This window comes from Oncorhynchus clarkii, chromosome 22 (genome assembly GCF_045791955.1).
Source record: "Oncorhynchus clarkii lewisi isolate Uvic-CL-2024 chromosome 22, UVic_Ocla_1.0, whole genome shotgun sequence".
Classification (NCBI taxonomy): Eukaryota; Metazoa; Chordata; class Actinopteri; order Salmoniformes; family Salmonidae; genus Oncorhynchus; species Oncorhynchus clarkii.
Window position 1 is genome coordinate 32,736,005 of NC_092168.1, and position 20,243 is coordinate 32,756,247.

The window sequence follows — 20,243 nt, forward strand, 5'->3', positions numbered from 1 at the left end:
TAAAGCTAGCTACCCCAGAAGTTCCGGTCAAAGAAATTATGCTTTATTACCAACGCGGTATTGAAAACACATCGTTCATGGCCGTGTTTACTTGTTTGCAGACTTTTTTGTACAGCTTTGGCAGTGCTACTGTATCTTTTTTGACACGCAAAGACCCAAACAGCGTTCCATAGTATGTATGTTGTGAAGCTAATAGCAGTGACTCTATTACTGAAAAATAGTGAACTTGGTAGTGTGTACCCGGTGCTCGACCAGTCGGCGAAAGCCAACATCACCCACGACGGAGAACGGTTGATTGTCAAGGACAATGAATTCCAGTATCTTGGCTTTAATGGATTTTGCCTTTTGAGCTGTCTCGCTGAAATGTTATTACCCTTTCAAATGACTGCTCAATCCACACAGCAGACATTGTGGGCTAGGTTAGGAATGCTGTGTTGCACGTGTAGCGCAAAATATTATGTGGCGTCATTACTGGATGGAAATTACAAGTGTAATGGCTGTGCTATAAATGTAGATCCTTCAAACACCCCCAAACAGGGAAACGCATCCCAATCAAAGGTGTTATCACGTGCTCCACTAAGGAAGTTATTTATCTTATAACTTGTCCTTGTGGTAAAAATTATGTGGGTAAAACAAAGCACAAATTAAAAGTACATATCTCAGAGCATCATAGCGCCATTAGGTGCAAAAACTCGACTTACCCAGTTGCGGCCCACTTTTTGGAAGCAAACCACTCGATTTCTGCTTTATATTCCTATTTATTCTTGGCTCTGCTTTATTTTGGCATCGAGCATGTCACCCTCCCTAGGAGAGGGGGTGACCTTGATCATTTATTGTTAAAATGAGAGGCTGCCTGGATCTTTAATTTAAAGACCCTTGTTCCCTTCTGTCTCAACGTAGACTTTGATCTGAAGCCATTCTTGTGATTATTGTGAATTTGCCGTTGTAATTGTTTGTAGACTTATGTAGTCTAAATTGAATCTGTGCTAACCATTTGCTTTTTGTATATTGTTCGTTGTATGTCATTTTAATATTTGTGAATTAACCAATGATATTAGGCCATACTTGGCCATGATTACAGACACCTGTGTGTGTGTCTTTTGACACTATATAAACGGGTCACCCTGCAGTGTTTGTGATTATACCCAGATGAAGACAGCTTGCCTGTCGAAGCGTTGGACATTACATTTTTGCATCTGAGCTCTTAGAGTGTGCGGCTCTCCTTTATTTTCAAGTTTTCCACTCCGCTAGCCAGCACCTCGCCTAAATAGGTGTGTGTTTCTTTTTCCTCTAGATTGTCATTACGTCATGTATAGGTATGCACGTCAGCTTTGACATCGGTTTTGCACATCAGCATTAAACTAGACATCGGTCGACACCGATGTTGGCATTTTTAGCTAATGCCTCCCTCATACACAGACTAGGAATGCACGATATATCGGTGAACATATCGGAATCGGCCGACATTAGCTAAAAATGCCAACATCGGTATCGGCCGATTCCTATATGTTCACCGATATATCATGCATTCCTAGTCTGTGTATGAGGGAGGCAGGAGAGGATAAAGAGGGGCCGAGTGGGACTGGGAGAGAGGCAGGCAGGGAGAGGGGAGGGTTGTGTAGAAAGACCAGAGTGGAGCGGAGCCACCAAACTAGGGGTGTGTCAAATGGCTTCCAGCACAGCACAGTGTGATAATCCTAGTGGATAGTTCTATTTTTAACACACTGGCCAGCCGTTTTCTGCCCTGTCACCCTGCTCTGTGTCTCCTGCTTGTTGAGCTTCAGGCAGTACGTTGATGCTAGTGGCTCTGATCTGTTGTGCTGTGGCTCGGCTGTGGGACTGGAGGGAGTGGAAGGAGGATATAACACCGCTGCTGAAACATACACCTTCCGACTGGATTTTTTTTGCGCCTGTTGGATGAGGGGACAGAGGGGTCTCTCGACTGCCGTTTTTTGCTTGGTCACTCTATCTTCAACTGAAATATTGAAGGACTGTTGAGTTTGGAAGCACCCAGAGACTGAAATGAGAGAACAGGACAGAGACTAGGATTTGCAGGATCCAGAGAGAAGAGAGTGGACAGTAGGGGCTGTAAAGCTCATCTTATACTTTATGAAGTTAAGTTTGGACGGGGGAGACAATGTCCAACGAAAGTGACACTGGAGGTCAACCTGCTGCGACAACAACAATCAGCACTATCGCCGTGCAGGCTGGCGATTCTCAGATTATTGTTACTGTGTTCAAGGTACCAAACTCCTAAAATGTTCTTCAGTTATATCTTTGGGTTGCTTTGGCTGTCTTTAGTTGTCTTTTTAAGCGTATTTCAGTCCTTGAAAAGCCTTATATAAAACCCATGTATTATTTTTCAGTTTGTTGATATCTCATTTGAACAGAATAGAAGTGCTTAGATATATGCCGCTCAGAACTCTTCTTTGGCCAGAAATGGTCGTTCACTCCACAGTGATGGAGATGGAGAAGATCAATCTTTCCAAGCATTTTTAACAGAAATGTTGTCTAATATTACTATAGTGTTATGTCTATATAACAACAAGGAATGGTAATGAATCAGTGCCTATCAAAATAGATTATGGATCTGTCTGAATCTGATAGACACTGACCTCACAGTGATCATCCATTGATCTCTTTCTTTCCAAAGTGCTGCTGCTATTAAAGGATCTTTCCCAAATGGCACCCTATTCCATTCATAGTGCACTACTTATGACTATGGGTCCGATCAAAAGAAGTGCGCTAGCCTACAGTATATAGGGAATATAGCCATTTGAGACACAAGCAGAGAAAGGCATTTAAAGTTGTCCATGATGTCACAAGCTTGCATAGTCCACATTGTTAAAGCTAGTGTCCTGGGATGTCAATAGCTCTCTCTGTTGTCCATTATGCTTGTAGGACTAGCTCCCAGCCAAACCAGCAGCCTTATCTCAATGCCTCACATACTAACGCCGTACATCTCAACATGTAGGCAGGGCTTTCCCACAGTAGTGATAATAAGACAACTGACATTAGGTAGGTCTTTTTTTTTTTCACGTTTACTGTTCTAAGTTATTCTTTTCCCACATGGCAGTCAAATACATGGTAAAGTTCAAATGTACAAGATATTATATATGATAAAACACAGAAAGGAGATTGTTTTCAAGTATTATTTAATATTCCTACTAGAGAAGGAAAAGCCTATGTTTTGTTTTAAGAGAGATATGTTTGTTGTCCTCTGTTGTATCCTCTGGCGCCAATTTTGCTGACCAATTTTGGTCGTGAAGGGGAAAGGGGTAATGGTAACGGTGTTCCCCTGAGTCCCCTTTAAAGTGACTGCCACGGCTGCAATCTAAGGTATGCAATGATTAAAGGGCAAAGCATGCAGAGTAGGAAATAGGCCTAATCTCCACCTCCAGCACCGTCAGCGTTACAGTGCCCATGCACAGTCTGTGGCTGTAACCACATAACTAACCACCGTTGTCATTGACATATGAATTATTGTCTCAGAGAAAGTTTCCTTACATCTGAAACAACAGGCTACTGTAATGAGTGTGACACTATGTATAAATCTTGTAATATAGTTTAACAGTTGTTGGTGATCCTCACACTGCCTAGTATGAACACTTTGTAGCTGTTACAACCACTGTTGTCATTGACAAATCAATTACTGTACCGCCTTTCCAAATATATACAGGCATTATGTAGTAATACTGTCATATAGGCTACAGCAACAGCTGTTGGTGCTTTTTACGGTCAGGGTGACACTTCCACGAAAAGCTTGGCTTTAAGTTAATGTGTGTCACCCAGAGCGGTACCAGTCATTACATTAAAGGAATACCTCAGTTTAATGGATTGACATTGTCCTGGGATGTGTCCCAAATGGCACCCTATTCTCGATATACTGCACTACTTTTGAACAGGGTCCATAGAGCTCTGGTGAAAAGTAGTGCACTATATAGGGAATATGGTGCCATTTGGGACGCATACCCTAATTGCGTTCCCGGGACAGCACAATATATTGGAAAAGGAGCCCCACATTGCAGACGATATTTCCATACTCTGTTTACACACTGTGAAATTCACAGGAGGACCATGTGGGTGTCCACAGGTATAATATTACACCAACCTGCCCTGCTCGCAGTCGGATCATAAACAACATGTTACATGGCCTTGGCAGGGAAACACAAACAGACCTCGGCTTCCTGCTGGTCTAACTTTGAGTCTCTTTGATACTTAGTATCAAAGATTGTTCCAATGGATACAGACAGGCCGTTTACTCCTGAAGTATAGTAATAATTATAAACAGGTTGGTTCAAGCCCTGAATGCTGATTGGCTGATAGCCGTGGTATATCAGTCCGTATACCACGGGTATGACAAAACATTTATTTTTACTGCTCTAATTACGTTGGTAACCAGTAGCAATGAGGGGTTTGTGGTATGTGACCAATATACCATGGCTAAGGGATGTATCTAAGCACTCCTCATGCATAAGAACAGCTCTTAGCTGTGGTATATTGGCCATATACCACAAAACCCCCGACGTGCCGTATTGCTTAAATATGTACTGACAGCAAAAGGGAGAAAACAAACACTGTGTTTTGTAGTGTGAGGCACTGGTGCAGCTGCAGTTGACTGAAGCCAATCCCAACCTGTTGGAGATCGGCAGCAACCAGGATGAAACCAAGAAACTACTGCATGAACACGAGCAGCTCCTGATCAAACTCAAGGTAATCCTCTCATTGGAAATAGATGTTACCACTATGGGGGTCCTGGGTGGTGCAGTGGTCAAAAGCACTGCACCGCAGTGTAGAGGTGCCACTACAGCCTGGGGTTCGATCCCACCGACCAGGATTCCCGTAGGATGGGGCACAATTGGTAGGGGAGGGTTTTCTTGGCTCATTGTGCTCTTGTGACAGGGCTGGGCGCCTGCAAGCTGACTCTGGTCGTCAGTCAAACGGTGTTTCCTCCAGGTTAGGCAAGCAGTGTGCTAAGAAGTAGGCGGCCATGTTTTGGAGGACACATGATTCGACCTTCACCTGAGCCCATTGAGGACTTGCAGAGATTAGCCAAGGGAGGGAGAAGGGAGGGAGAAAATGGGGGTAAAAAAAATATGCTTGTGGCCATACCATCCTGAACAGGCCTGTTCAGGGTTGGGCCTGATTGGTACCGGGACAGGAGACCACCAGGAGCCGTAAAGAAAATATGTACATTCTCTGCCTCGTTCTCGTTGTAGTATTTCTTCTTCATTCCTATAACTAATATGTCGTGATCAGAAATCTCAATTAGCAAGCAAGTCGCAGCAGTGAAGAATTGAGTTTGTGCGCGTTCACGTGAGGGATTCTGGAAGGTGGGAGATTTTCGGCACAACACCGGCCTCGTTTGACTCTGTCTCGTTGAAACACCGTCAATGCTTTTCTTTTCTCAGAGATGGAACATGAAACTACTTCAGTCACTTTCAATGCCTTGGTGGAAGGTGGAATGTTCATAACAGCCTGTTGATTTATATTATTTCCACTCAAAGCCTTTTCCCCAGCCTTGTTATAGACAACGGCTATTTAGATCCAGGCCATTCATTACTGTTGCCACCTAATGTCAGGAGATAGTTATGTTTGAGTGCTGAACATGTTACTCCTTATTTTATACAAGTATGGTATTATTGGCATAAGCATGTGAACAATTGATATTATTAATGTAAACGTTCCGGTAGCATAGCGGTTAAGAGCATTGGGCCAGCAACCGGAATGTCGCTGGTTTGAGCAAGGCACTTACCCCTAAGCTCCTGTAGGTAGCTCTGGATAAGAGCGTCTGCTAAATGAGTAAAATGTCATTTTCCATTAGGACATCAGAGTAACTACAGATTTAAACCCCTGAACAACCCCTCTAATTAAAGAGAGGTTCTATCACAAAAACAATCCAAGAAAGATTTGCATCCAAATGCACCGTGTCCTTGGTTTATCCACGGCTTTTAATTCAGCTTACTAGCAGAAATCACATAGCAAGGCTTTGAACATTTCAAATGTGTATCTTACAATAGTGCAATTGAACAAAATGTCAATGAATCGCTCCATTAACAATGTTGATTTACATGCAAGTATAATGGTAATTGTATGTTTTTTAAACAACGTGTCCTCATCAGAGAATGTCAGTTTTGTACTCAACGACCGTGTAATATACAGTGACCTCCAAAAGTATTGGGACAGTGACACATTGTTTTTAATTGTTTTGGCTCTGTACTCCAGCACTTTGGATTTGAATTGATACAGTAACTATGAGGTGACCGTGCAGACAGACTTTTATTATACATGTAAATAGAATATGTTTCTAAACACTTCTACATTAATGTGGATGCTACTGTTATTACGGCTAGTCCTGAATGAATCATGAATAATGATGAGTGATAAAGTTACAGACGCACAAATATCATACCCCCAAGACATGCTAACCTCTCACCATTACAATAACAGGGGAGGTTAGAATTTGTTTTGTGGGTATGATATATATGCCTCAGGAAATGTATCATTCATCATTATTCACGATTCATTCAGAGTGATCCGTAATCATGGTAGGATCCACATGAATGTAGAAGTGTTTAGAAGCATATTGTATTCAATAAAAGTGACTCCAAAGTGACACAATTCATGAATTTCCATTCATTTCTATTGGGCACATAATAATCTCAAACACAATCAAAATAAACAGAAAATGCATCCAACAAATGTGTAGAGTCACAAGCTTGATGTAGTCATTGCATGCTATGAATATTGGACCAAATACTTAACTTTTTACTGATTTAGTACAGAAGTGAATTTGTTTCAAAACGTTTGGTCCCCTAAAATGGGGGGACATGACACAAAAAGTTCTAAATGGTTCACCCGATATGGATGAAAATACCCTTAAATGAAAGCTGACAGTCTGCACATAATCATTGTGTCATAAAATCCGAAGTGATGGGGTACAGAACAAAAACAACAAAAAATGGGTCACTGTCCCAATACTTTTGGAGCTCACTATATGTACATATTGGTGCCAGCCTATTGTAAGGCAGTGTGCTAATAAGAATGTAGCCTGCAAAAAAACCCGGTCCATTTACAATGTTGATTTACATGCAAGTATATGGTAATGCAACAATTTTTAATAAGGCAGTGCTCTAAACAGAATGCCTCCTCTGTGTCAGAAGCATGAGTGTAAATCCAAAAAAGGAGGCCTGTATAATGCAGAGAAGATACTTGAATGAACTAGGTACAGTATATTTTAGAGACTTCTCTCTTTCCAGAAACATGAGGCAGGCGTGTGGGCCTTGCTGGAGGAGGCAGACAGGACGGCAGAGGAGAAGGAAGATGAAGGGGAGGTGTATGAGGCCATGGCTGTCTCGCTGAGCGACGCCTGGAGAACCATGATCTCACTGCTAGAGAAGCGCCGGTCACTGCTACACCTGGCCTCAGAGTTCTTCGACAGGGCTCTTGAGGTAGGTAGGCTAACAGAAAGGAGATGTTCTAGCTACATAGACCCTGAGCTCACTGCTAGAGAAGTGCTGGTCACTGCTACAACTGGCCTCAAGAGTTCTTTGACGGGGCTCTTGAGGTAGGTAGGCTAACAGAAAGGAGATGTTCTAGCTACATAGACCCTGAGCTCACTGCTAGAGAAGTGCTGGTCACTGCTACAACTGGCCTCAAGAGTTCTTTGACGGGGCACTTGATGTATTGGCCAGGCTAATAAACAGACCGTTATAGCTACACTATAGCTACATAGAACTCACATGGAGCATACATAGACCCTAACAGATCAGAGCTGTTTTTCAGTTCATGTACATGTAGGCTATGCCACAAGGGTTTTCATTGTACTAAGCCTGTTAGAAAGTGGAATTTCAACCAGTTCTGTTCTGAAATGGAAAGTCTGTTTTTCATTATTTTTTTTGTTGGAGGAAATATGAAATGGCATGATAGCTATCAACACAGAATCCAGTGTTGTTGTTTTGTTATTACTTTGTTGTTACAGTGCGTCTGTTTCCTCCTCTGAAGTTTGCTTCAAAAGACAAAAGAAAACAGCTCATTGTTTTATCAGCTTTGTTAGCATTTGTGTCTACGTACTAGAAAATAAAGATATATGTTTTTTTCCACTAGATAACATTGTAACTGAGAAGGGTCCGTTTGTACTGCAATTAGATATGAGGGGAATTTACTGCCATTGTGTCACAATGGTGCAGTTTCCATGCCATCAGTCCACAGACAGTGCCTCAGAAGAAGAGCGTTGCGTTTTGTGATATTGTAGGCCTATGTGCTGTAATTTAACCAGGCTCTAACGGCTGACCACCCTGGGTGCTGCCACACAAAGCAGACACATTAGAGTTGGTGTGATGATTATGAAACATGATGAGTGGAAGTGTGAAAGATAAAGGAAGCAGATGGTTCCCCCTGGATAACCTCACTGTGGATGTGCCTGAGAATTAAACAAATAGCAGAACTGTTTGTACTGTCTGTCCTTTTACATGTTTCATCACTGACCAAACAGTGTTCCTTTTTCAATGTTTTACCTCTTTATTACATCTATTGTGAATGTACGATGCCTTTGGAGATCACCATGAATAAATGTGCAAACCCAGAGCACATTCTAGGATAAATTACACTGTTGTCTAACTATACAGATAGATTAATGCTGTCTTCCTCCAACTCCTTCACTGTTGTCTAACTATACAGATAGATTAATGCTGTCTTCCTCCACCTCCTTCACTGTTGTCTAACTATACATATAGATTAATGCTGTCTTCCTCCAACTCTTTCACTGTTGTATAACTATACAGATAGATTAATGCTGTCTTTTTCCACCTCCTTCACTGTTGTCTAACTATACATATAGATTAATGCTGTCTTCCTCCAACTCTTTCACTGTTGTCTAACTATACAGATAGATTAATGTTGTCTTCCTCCACCTCCTTCACTGTTGTCTAACTATACAGATAGATTAATGCTGTCTTCCTCCACCTCCTTCACTGTTGTCTAACTATACATATAGATTAATGCTGTCTTCCTCCACCTCCTTCAGTTTGCTATCAGAATAGACGAGGCAGAAGAGTTCCAGAGCAGAGAGCAGGAGCTGGCAGATGCGGAGTGTCTGAAAGAACTGCTCATGAAACACAGCGTTATGAAGAGAGGTGGGTATTATGTTGATACACCTATAGTACAGCCTCCCTTGGAGAAATTCTGTATTTATTCCCTTTGGCAAATCCCCTTAGAGTAATGACTTCTGGGTCACTGTTCCAAATGTCTGGTAGATAATACACAACCTCAGTCTGATCCTGACAGTCATTCAGTTCACCTCTGCTCTCACTTGAGTGAATCATTCTCCTCTTAAAGTTCCTGAAATTGGATGAATTTACCCTTCCTTTCAGTCTCCAAGGCACTGAGATGTAATGAAGAGATATGATATCTGTCAGATGTGAGAATGAGTGGGCTTCATGTTATATCAACAGCACAATAAACTAAAAGCTAGCTGGTTGAGGCTGCTGAAGGAGAAAGGGACCATGATATCATATTACATCGTAACGGTAATATAAACAACAAGTACTCTCATTCTCATGATAATATTTGATGAGAGATTACACTGCAGTGTGAGATACAGTACCTTACTTACTATACAAATTGGATGGCTGTATTTACACGACCAAAGCTGGATTCATTAATTAATTATTTGTGTTTTGGCACGTATCTTTTGCAAATGAAAAAAGAGATTCTGCACACTACAATCTATGATCCCATGTGGTATGTTGGTGATAACTTTTGACTACTTAGGTTTTCATCTGGTCCATATTGTTTTCATTTCCAGCACCTGCTCAAAGACGTTGTATGTGCACATGTAATCATCTTTTCTTATTCTGGCCCATATCTGTCCCTCGGGTCTACTGGAGGAGTCAATGCTGGTTCTAAACAAGAGAGTATTTTTAATGAGAAACTTGTCAATGGTATCACATAATTCAGATTTTTGCTGCTATTGGCACTAGCTATGTAATGCCTCCAAGTAATAGTAAATAAACCTCTCCCTCTTTCTCTATCGCTTTCTTGCTCTCTCTCTCCTCTGTTGTTGACACCTCCCCCTCCCTCTCTCTTTCCCCAGGCCTCCTGGAGAAGTCAATGTTGGTTCTGAACAAGAGTCGTGATCTTCTAGACTTCCTGAGAGAGTTCCAGACTGAGGATGGTCTTCAGAGGAGTGAGGCGTTGAGAGGGGCTGACAGCAGCTATGGCCAGGTGGAAAGTCTGATGGAGATACTGCAGGACAGGAGGAGACAGGTGGATCAACACATGAAGCAGCAGCTCATTGACCTGGAAGTGATCCTTAACATCTACCAATGGGATCGCCAGGAACAGGAAGTGAGTCACAAACTGTCAGGAAATGTCTATCTAAGATCAATCCGTGTCAGAAATCTCCTTTTGACTTAAAACTTTCACTTTTTTCTCATCTCAGGGATGGGCAACTTTGATGGGAGTGGGGCCAAAAAGAAATCTGAACACATCATGAGTTGCCTGCACCCATGTAGAGTAGAAACAAATGGTCTACCTAGAAATATATAATACCTTCTGGCTTGTTGAGCCATATGGGGTCATGTGTTAAGCTGATGGAAGTACAGATGCCTCTGGGTTTAATATTCTATCTACTGCTTAGTGTAAGGCAGAGCAGTCATGCAGCATAAAACTCTTCCTTTGAAATCATTTACATAAGTACCCAAGTATAAATGCAGTAATGTCCTGACTGCAGTTATAATGTCTGGTATTTTATTCAGGTAACCCACTGGTTCAAAAACAAAGCTGACTTGTACTTTGAAAAAGATCATTTGGGCTCAGCTCTCACAGAAAACGAAGAGCTCCTTCAGGAATACAAAGAGTTTGAAGAGAAAGCCAAGGTATGATACTTTAAATATGAATACACTTTGGGACATATTTGCCAAGTGATTGACTGATATTTTCAACAGTTAACAACAAAGCTATAACAAGCTTTTATTAAGGCATGTCCAATGTTACTGTTAATGTGTGAGTATTGTAATACTAGGGCCATGAGCATGACATCTAGGTGACTTTAGTATAGAAAAAATATTTGATCTACAGCCAATCTAATATTCCCTGTGTGTGTGTGTGTGTGTGTGTGTGTGTGTGTGTGTGTGTGTGTGTGTGTGTGTGTGTGTGTGTGTGTGTGTGTGTGTGTGTGTGTGTGTGTGTGTGTGTGTGTGTGTGTGTGTGTGTGTGTGTGTGTGTGTGTGTGTGTGTGTGCATGCTTGCATCCTGTTCTGCAGGACTGGAGTGTGTTGGTGGAGAAGCTGCTAGCCCAAGCTTCAGAGCTGCATGTGGGGGAAGCAGAGGGCTGTGCTGAGGCTGAGACGGGCCATGTCTCTGAGAGAAGTGTGGCTCTCAAAGCCTTGCACAATCACTTCTGGAACCTCATGATGGGCCGGCTGGCACAGCTACAGGAGAGCAATTCCTTCTTCAGCAGCGCTAACACGGTACAGACACAACTAACTACTATACAACCCCCCCCCCCCCTTAGGATAGTAGGTGCTGCATTAGCAGTAGAAGGTAGCTAGTGTAACTATACATATCACCTACAGGAGAGCAATGGCTTCTTTAACAGTGGCAACAAGGTACAGTACTTTCTCTACATGTCTTATGGCCATAGATTATCAGGGCCACCAAGGCAATTGCTGATTAGTGGTCCTATAGATAAAACTGTTCTATATCTATGCTTGTGTACATGTAACCTTCAGGAGAGAAATGCCTTCAGTGTCATCAAGATAGTCTCTGTAACCTTCTTAAGCACTGCCAATAAGGTACGCTATACCAAAGAAATGGAGGCTAAACTCGTAGGATATAGTCAGACCATCCAAACATGTCTGTGCAGGAAGATTAAAACAACGCAAACAATTCTGCTACTTTCAACGCGTTACAGTTTCACACAACCTATCCTGGACCTCTTTTTTTTTAGCAGTGCCAACCAGGTACCTAGTGTAGCTACTGTAGGCTTGTAATACATATCACCTTCAGGAAAGCCTTCTTTAGCAGTGCCAACCAGGTGCCTAGTGTAGCTACTGTAGGCTTGTATTACATATCACCTTCAGGAAAGCCTTCTTTAGCAGTGCCAACCAGGTACCTAGTGTAGCTACTGTAGGCTTGTAATACATATCACCTTCAGGAAAGCCTTCTTTAGCAGTGCCAACAAGGTAGCTACTATACATGTAATATCATGTGCCCGACAAATTTGTGATGAGTAATTATTATTGCAGTACTAAGTGCTTACAACTGTATTTGAGGTACTCTACAAAAGACTAGGGAACTAGTGACATTAATTTGATTTGAACATGGTGCCCTCTAGTGGACAACAAGGACATACTATTTGTGACTGTGAATTGTGACTGTTATTATAATGAGCAATATTACATTTATTCAGGACTTCTGCTGAACCATCTATCATGTTTACATGAGTACTTAATGCATATTGTCCTATCCTCTCATTCCTGTTTTGTCAGGCTTTTGAGGTCCTGGGAACTGTTGAGAGTAAACTTAAGGGGTTGAAGACCCAGACACTATGGTTGCCTGAGTTGGCCAAAAAGCACGAGGACCTGTTGCGAAGCATCAAAGAGTCAGCCAATGACCCTCTACAGAGAGGGCAGCTCATACTACAGAAGGCCAAACCACAGAGGTAAGGAGGGAATATGGCATCCATATTAGGACATCCTTAGTCCTCAGACTCAAAACCTCATCCCCACCCTAGTCAAGTGTAAATCCTGCTGTGGTCAAGAATCACCACAGACTGCTTATCACTGGTGTAGCAAAACAGAGATTTTGAGTAACATGTGATTTCAATAGTAAAGATGTCACTGCTATCACTGTATTATGAAATCAAATATGCTTGTTATATCCAATGCAGTCTGTTCAAACTAGGCCTTTATATTAATAGATGGATGGATCAAGACTGCGGATAATATGATTACTACATGGAGCATTTCACAGCAGATATGCCTCTTACTATATTTCTAGTACCCAAGTAGAAGGCGTGAAAAGGATGCTGGGATATGTCAGAGACCGGGTTGATGCTCTAAGTCAGGAGTGCCATGCTCACCAAGCACTGGCAGCCAAGAGACAGCAGCTGGTGTCCCAATGTGAAGACCTCATAGACAAGGTAAATCAAATCAAATCAAATTGTATTTGTCACGTACACATGGTTAGCAGATGTTAATGCGAGTGTAGCGAAATGCTTGTGTTTCTCGTTCCGACCATGCAGTAATATCTAACAAGTAATCTAACCTAACAATTTCACAACAAGGTACACACAAGCCTTATGATTTGTCCCAAATGGCACCCTATTCCCTTTATAGCACCCTATTCCCACAATATAGGAAATAGGGTGCCATTTGGGACGAACCCGTAGCTATATTTTTATTGAATTACGTTATATTATGCCTTTGAGCTGCCAAAATAAACAGTGCCCATACGCCATACCGGTAAACATGAGACTATCACAATAATTAAAACGAAGATGACAACAAAACTGTAGGCTATTACACTATAATTGATCAATTTCACATGTCAGTCACATGAAAAAATGTGTGAATGGACTTGAAAATGTATGGAATACTCTCCAAAATGCAGTGTGGGTCAACAATAAAGTGACAATTCGCGAAGGTAGAGATGAGTGGCCAAGACAGAGAGGCGCTCGGACAGCAGTGAACGCATACATTCATAATCATTAGGCTGTACATCAAGTTTTTTTTTAATACATTTGTTGTACTTCATTGTTCTTAATAGCCAGTGTGTATTCTTTTTAACATACTTCTAAAATAATATAACTTACTTTTATTTACTAGGCAAGTCAGTTAAGAACAAATTCATATTTTCAATGACAGCCTAGGAACAGTGGGATACTGGCCTTGTCCAGGGGCCGAACAACATGTTTTTACCTTGGGGATTTGATCTTGCAACTCTTTCAGTTACAAGTCCAATGCTCTAACCACTAGGCTACCTGGGAAATTGGTTACGACTTGCTATCTATCCCATAAACCCATCAACAAAAATATATTTTTATCTTCTGTGGTTTGGTAACTTCCTGTTCTTCAACCGACTCTGACTGGACTGAAGAAGACGCACATCTTCGAAAAGTTCAAAGTATGTAACGAAGCCTTCAACTGCAAAGGGGCATTGTGATTCCACTCCGTTGTGGACGGTCCCCATACAAATGAATGCCATCCACCGTAATGTAACGGAGTGCTTATGGTTAATGTGAATGAGGCATTATTATGAATTTGACCTCTGTCATTGCCAACAAAAGGGTATATAACAAAGTATTGAGATAAACTTTTGTTATTGACCAAATACTTATTTTCCACCATAATTTGCAAATAAATTCATTAAAAATCCTACAATGTGATTTTCTGGAATTTTTTTTCTCATTTTGTCTGTCATAGTTGAAGTGTACCTATAATGACATTTACAGGCCTCTCTCATCTTTTTAAGTGGAGAACTTGCACAATTCGTGGCTGACTAAATACTTTTTTGCCCCACTGTATTACATTTAACAGGCACATTCATCCAAAGTAACTTACAGTCATGCATGCATACATTTTACACATGGATGGTCCCAGGAATTGAACCCACTACCCTGGTGTTAACAAGCACCATGCTTTACCAACTGAGCTACAAAGGGCCAGTTAAACATATCTAAAGTCAGATTACAGCCCATTCTCAGACGTGTAGTAAGGCTAGTTGACAGCCTACGATCAACTGCTAATACTTTCACGTGTGTGTAAATGTCCATGTATTTCAGTTGACTGCATTTGACTGAATTGTGGAACTGATAAAGTAAAAGTCATGTGTTTCTGTCCCAGATCTCGGTGTGGCTAAAGAGCAGCAACGGTGTCCTCTCCAACAACACTGAGCCAGGCTCCCTGCTCTCTCAGTCTGAAGACATGCTCAACAAACACCTGGAACTCTCCTCACAGACACAGGTAGAGTCAGGAATATCACCTGTAGACTTACTCAACCTTATTCAAATGTATGACCCCTTTGTTTATTTACCCAGCTCTTATACAAAGGTTGGGTCACTTTCATTTCAATTCAGGAATCTCAGTTTACTTCCTGAATGTTGTTTTCAAATAGACCTAACCCTGTCTTGTACTGTAGTGAAGTATACACACTACATGACCAAAAGTATGTGGACACCTGCTCGTCAAACATCTCATTCAAAAATCATGGGCATTAATATGGTGTTGGTCCCCCCTTTGCTGCTATAACAGCCTCCACTCCACTTCTGGGAAAGCTTTCAACTAGATCTTGGAACATTGCTAATCGGCGATTAGGCCTGGCTCACAGTAGGCGTTCCAATTCATCCCAATTCCAATTCATCCCAAAGATGTTCGATGGGGTTGAGGTCAGAGCTTTGTGCAGGCCAGTCAAGTTCTTCCATACCGATCTCAACAAACCATTTCTGTATGGACCTCGCTTTGTGGACGGGGGCATCGTCATGCTGAGACAGGAAAAGGCCTTCCCCAAGCTGTTAGCACAAAGTTGGAAGTAAATAATAATCTAGAATGTAATTGTATGCTGTAGTGTTAAGATTTCCCTTCATTGGAGCTAAGGGGCCTAGCCCGAACCATGAAAAATAGCCCCAGAACATTATTCCTTATCCACCAAACTTTACAGTTGGCACTATGCATTTGGGCAGGTAGCATTCTCTTGGCATCCGCCAAACCCAAATTAATCCGTCAGACTGGCAGATGGTGAAGTGTGATTTATCACTCCAGAGAACACGTTTCCACTACTCCAGAGTCCAATGGCGGCGAGCTTTACATAACTCCAGCCGACACTTGGCATTGTGCATGGTGATCTTAGACTTGAGTGCGGCTGCTCACAAATTTAAAGTGGTGTCCACATACTTTTGTGTATATATAGAGTATGTGTTACCATAGAGTTTTCTCAACCCTGGCCATTTGTTTTTCAGCAAACAGCCAGTGAGGCAGAGGCCATGGCAGAGCTGATAAAGGAACTGAGAACACTGGGGTATCCTGAAGCCGCTGAGTTTTCCAACAAAGCAACACTTCTAGAGGAGGAGCTGAAGACAGTCACCAGGAACATCACATCTCGCATCGAGAATATCCAACCATACGTGGGCTTCTTGCGAATAGCAGAGGAGGTTATTTTCTCTTATCATTTCATGAAACTTAGGAAAGATATGGTTGTTAAATATCTATAGTTTGGTACAGTGGTGTCTGACTAAATATTGTTACATAGTTATGTAGTGTACATTAAACTTTATGTATTTCATTCATATTATGTTGAAAACACAGGTGATTTAACTGAAATGTGTCAATAAACAAAATGGAAATCAATCTGAAATGCAATGTTGGGGAAGCTACTCTGAAAATATAATTTACCAAGCTGCCAGTTACTTAACCCTAGAAGATGTTAAGCTCGACTAAAGTTACCCTTAATAAGAAAAATATAGTTCAAACTACTTAATGAAAAACTATCATATGTAAATTTCAAATGTCATAGATGACAAATTGCAAGAACAGATCACTTTGGGATCATATGTTAACAAAATGTGTAATTTAGCCTATTAAACACAAAAACAATGTTTCAAGTGAGAATCAGGCAGGTCGGATGCCGTAAAAGAAAGTCAACGATTGCTTTCTTTACCCATATTTTAATTTCCTTTTGCAAGAAGAGTAATGTTGAGTTCCAGTTGTACAACCACATGGCAAAAAAAAAAATGTAACTACTGAAAACAATAACTAGATTTGAATTTAGTTCAACTACCACCAAGCTTCTGCAAAAAGTAGTTCAATTACTAGTTGAACTTCTTGTAGTTCACTACTCCACAACACTGCTGAAATGTAATATTCTGAAATGTGTGACTCCTATGCTTGTTCAGGTGGAGGAACAGATGCAGAGTCTACATGAAAGCTATAACAGGAAGCAAGAGGAGGAGGAGAATGAGGAGAGTTTAGTCACTTCTAAGGAGATAGCTGACGCTAAGTGGCAGTCCATGTTGGAACGCTTCCTCACCATGCTGGACCTGGGAAACAACTACATCAACTTCTCAAACATGGTGAGAGACATTATTAAATCTCAACCCCTCCATGCACTGTTATCCAGGTTAAGGTTGCTAACGTTGAGCCTTCCTATAAGCCATTGCTTTTCTGCCTACATATAATATATAATATATAATATAATATAATAATAATAATACATTTTATTTAAGCACTTTTCAAGACACCCCAAATCACTTTACAAGATAATCAGCAGGATAAAAAGCAACAATATCACACATTTAAATAAGTAAGTACAGTATATAAAAGTACACCAAATATTTGTATTACCTTTATTTAACTAGGCAAGTCAGTTAAGAACAAATTCTTATTTTCTATGACGGCCTAGGAACAGTGGGTTAACTGCCTTGTTCAGGGGCAGAACGAGAGATTTGTACCTTGTCAGCTCTGGGGTTTGAACTTGCAACCTTCCGATTACTAGTCCAACGCTCTAACCACTAGGCGACCCTGCCGCCCTGAAATATAAGGATAGACTAACCATGGACATCACTAAACATAATGACAGACTAACCAGGGCAATGAACTAAACAGGGTTTCAGCAGTGGAGTTAGTTAGAGAGGGTCTGAGTCGTGAGATGTTTTATAGGTGGAAGAAGGCTGACTTTGTGATGTTTTGGATTTTGTGTCCATTTGACAGAGTGGGGGTCAAATGTAACACCCAGTTCCTGACTGTGGAGTTGGGAGTGGATGGTGCAGACGTCGATTGTCATGTTGAATTGACCCAGTTTCTTGATGAGGGAGTTGGGGCCCATGAGCATGATATCTGTTTTGTTGTCATTTAGTTTAAAAAGGTTATTGCTTATTAAAACTAAATGATGATAAAACAGAGGTCATGCCTAAATTAGACAAACCTTACAACCATTGATTATTGCATTTCATTATAAGTATGGTTAGCATGGTTATTATGTCTTGCTTTGGAAAAATAACTTCCACCCACATCCAGGAGCCCTTCGTAAGGGCTGTAGGATACAGATAACAATGGATTCTTTATGTTGACATCTTTAGGTGAGTGAGAACCTGAACCTGAATGTGAGGGCAGCCATCGGTGTGGTGGAGAAGACCATGGAGGAGCTGAACAAGAAGAAGGTGGATCTGTCAGACCTCTGGACCTCCTGGCAGCTCCACGTCAGTCAGGTGAAGTCTGTCAAGAAACAGTGGATGAAATACAAAGAACAACTGAAAAAGGTACATAAAAATATGTATGCAATGTATACTGAACAAAAATATACACTCAACATGTAAAGTGTTGGTCCCATTTTTCATGAGCTGAAATACAAGATCCCAGACATTTTCCATACGTACAAAATGTCTCTCAAATGTTGTGCACAAATTTGTTTACATCCCTGTTAGTGAGCATTTCTCCTTTTCCAAGATAATCCATCCACCTGACAGGTGTGACACAGGTGCACTTTGTGCTGGGGACAATAAAAGGCCACTCTAAAATGTGCAGTTTTGTCACACAACACAATGTCACAGATGTCTCAAGTTTTGAGGGAGAGTGCAATTGGCATGCTGACTGCAGGAATGTCCACCAGAGCTGTTGCCAGAGAAGTGAATGTTAATTTATCTACCATAAGTCGCCTCCAACGTCGTTTTAGATAATTTGGCAGTGTGTCCAACTGGTCTCACAACCACAGACCACGCGTAACCACGCCAGCCCAAGACCTCCACATCCGGCTTCTTCCCCTGTGGGATCTTCCAAGACCATCGACCCGGACAGCTAATGAAAATGAGGAGTATATCTGTCTGAAATAAAGCCCATTTGTGGGGAAAAACAAATTCTGATTGACTGGGCCTGGCTACACAGTGAGTGCCCTATGCCCTCCCAGGCCCACCCGTGGAGGCGCCCCTGCCCAGTCATGTGAAATCCATAGATTAGGGCTTAAAGAATTTATTTCAATTGACTGATTTCCTTATATGAACTGTAACAGTAAATTCATTGAAATTGTTTCATGCTGCATTTATATTTTTGTTCAGTATATATCCATTACAAATTCCTGAATCACAACCAATTTATTCTCAATTGATCATAAATGCAATCTCATTTAGTGTCAAGAACCCCCCTGTTTTCTTTTTTTAATGTCGTTTTTTTTTACAGACTGTTCATGACCTAAATAGTGTGGAGGAGGTTCTTGTCCCAACCTCTAAAGTTGATCTGGGAAGTGATCTTCAGACTGTGTCCAAGCTACTGGAGAACTTTAACCTAGCTAAGCCCCACTTCCTGGTAAGAACTATAGCCTATTGGCCTGTCATAAATAGTAGGTAGAAGAAATCATAACATTATTATGTATAATATTTTTTACAGAAACCCAATGTTTAATACTTTTACAATAGTACCAATAGTCTATGTTAGTAGTTAGTTAGTATACACTTTACCATATGTATACAGTATCTTTACAGTGGCTCTAAGTAGCATGACACTATGCCTACATTTGTGTTCTAGTCCATTATGTGATATCCTATAGGTAAATATGTATTATTATTCTACTATATCTCTATTTCCTGTGTGTCCCCTGTAGCAGTTGAATGCAGCGGTAGAATACATGGTGAAGACATCAGAACTGTTGGCACTGAAAGGAATTCCAATAAAAGAGAAGAATGAGAAAGTCACAGAGATGCTTCACCTTCATCAGAGAGTGAAAGATAAAATCAAAGAGTACGAGTCTGTCCTCAACATGGCCGTGAAGTTCCACCAGCTCTATGATGAGGTAACAACACATCGTCTAAGGGTGCGCTACCACCCTATTGGGTACAACCCTATTCCCTAAGGAATAGTGCACTACTTTTGAACAGGACTAATAAGGTGCATTATTTAGGGAATAGGGTGAAATTTGGGACGCACTCATAGTCTTACATACTGTATCAGGGAGGGTGTTATCTTTGCTGTAGTCTCTTCAGAGTCATTGTATCTGGGTCTGTCATGGAAAACTATATTTGCTGTGTGTTTGAGAGAACACATGGGATCAGTTTAGGATAGCTCAAAGCTAACCTGCCCTTCACAGACATGTTCAGCTTGAAATGTCACAAATACTGTAACTATCAGAGAGTTACTTACCTATCTAGCTTTTCTGTAGACACCAAAGAACACAGGATCAGTTAAGAGAGGCCCTGGAGATACCTCGTGGACCTTTTTAGACAGAAATGTACCATAAAAGATTGATATTTTGGATGCTTT

At 41.2% G+C, this 20,243-nt stretch overlaps 1 protein-coding gene across 2 annotated transcripts in view; it reads left to right on the forward strand.

The window, feature by feature from the left end:
• The first annotated feature begins 1,629 nt into the window (after positions 1-1,629).
• The window catches only part of LOC139380800 (coiled-coil domain-containing protein 141-like), a 34,636-nt gene continuing 16,022 nt past the window's right edge, over positions 1,630-20,243 (forward strand). The window contains exons 1-15 of one of the 2 annotated variants that reach the window (XM_071123836.1): positions 1,630-2,242; positions 4,591-4,713; positions 7,260-7,451; positions 9,026-9,134; positions 10,094-10,347; positions 10,758-10,877; positions 11,265-11,471; positions 12,492-12,664; positions 13,003-13,144; positions 14,847-14,966; positions 15,959-16,150; positions 16,892-17,068; positions 18,074-18,253; positions 19,167-19,292; positions 19,588-19,776. In XM_071123836.1, the coding sequence (XP_070979937.1) occupies positions 2,138-2,242; positions 4,591-4,713; positions 7,260-7,451; positions 9,026-9,134; positions 10,094-10,347; positions 10,758-10,877; positions 11,265-11,471; positions 12,492-12,664; positions 13,003-13,144; positions 14,847-14,966; positions 15,959-16,150; positions 16,892-17,068; positions 18,074-18,253; positions 19,167-19,292; positions 19,588-19,776 (2,409 nt within the window). In that variant the 5' untranslated portion in view covers positions 1,630-2,137. The remainder of the gene's footprint in view (positions 2,243-4,590; positions 4,714-7,259; positions 7,452-9,025; positions 9,135-10,093; positions 10,348-10,757; positions 10,878-11,264; positions 11,472-12,491; positions 12,665-13,002; positions 13,145-14,846; positions 14,967-15,958; positions 16,151-16,891; positions 17,069-18,073; positions 18,254-19,166; positions 19,293-19,587; positions 19,777-20,243) is intronic. The other variant, XM_071123837.1, reaches the window with a different exon arrangement.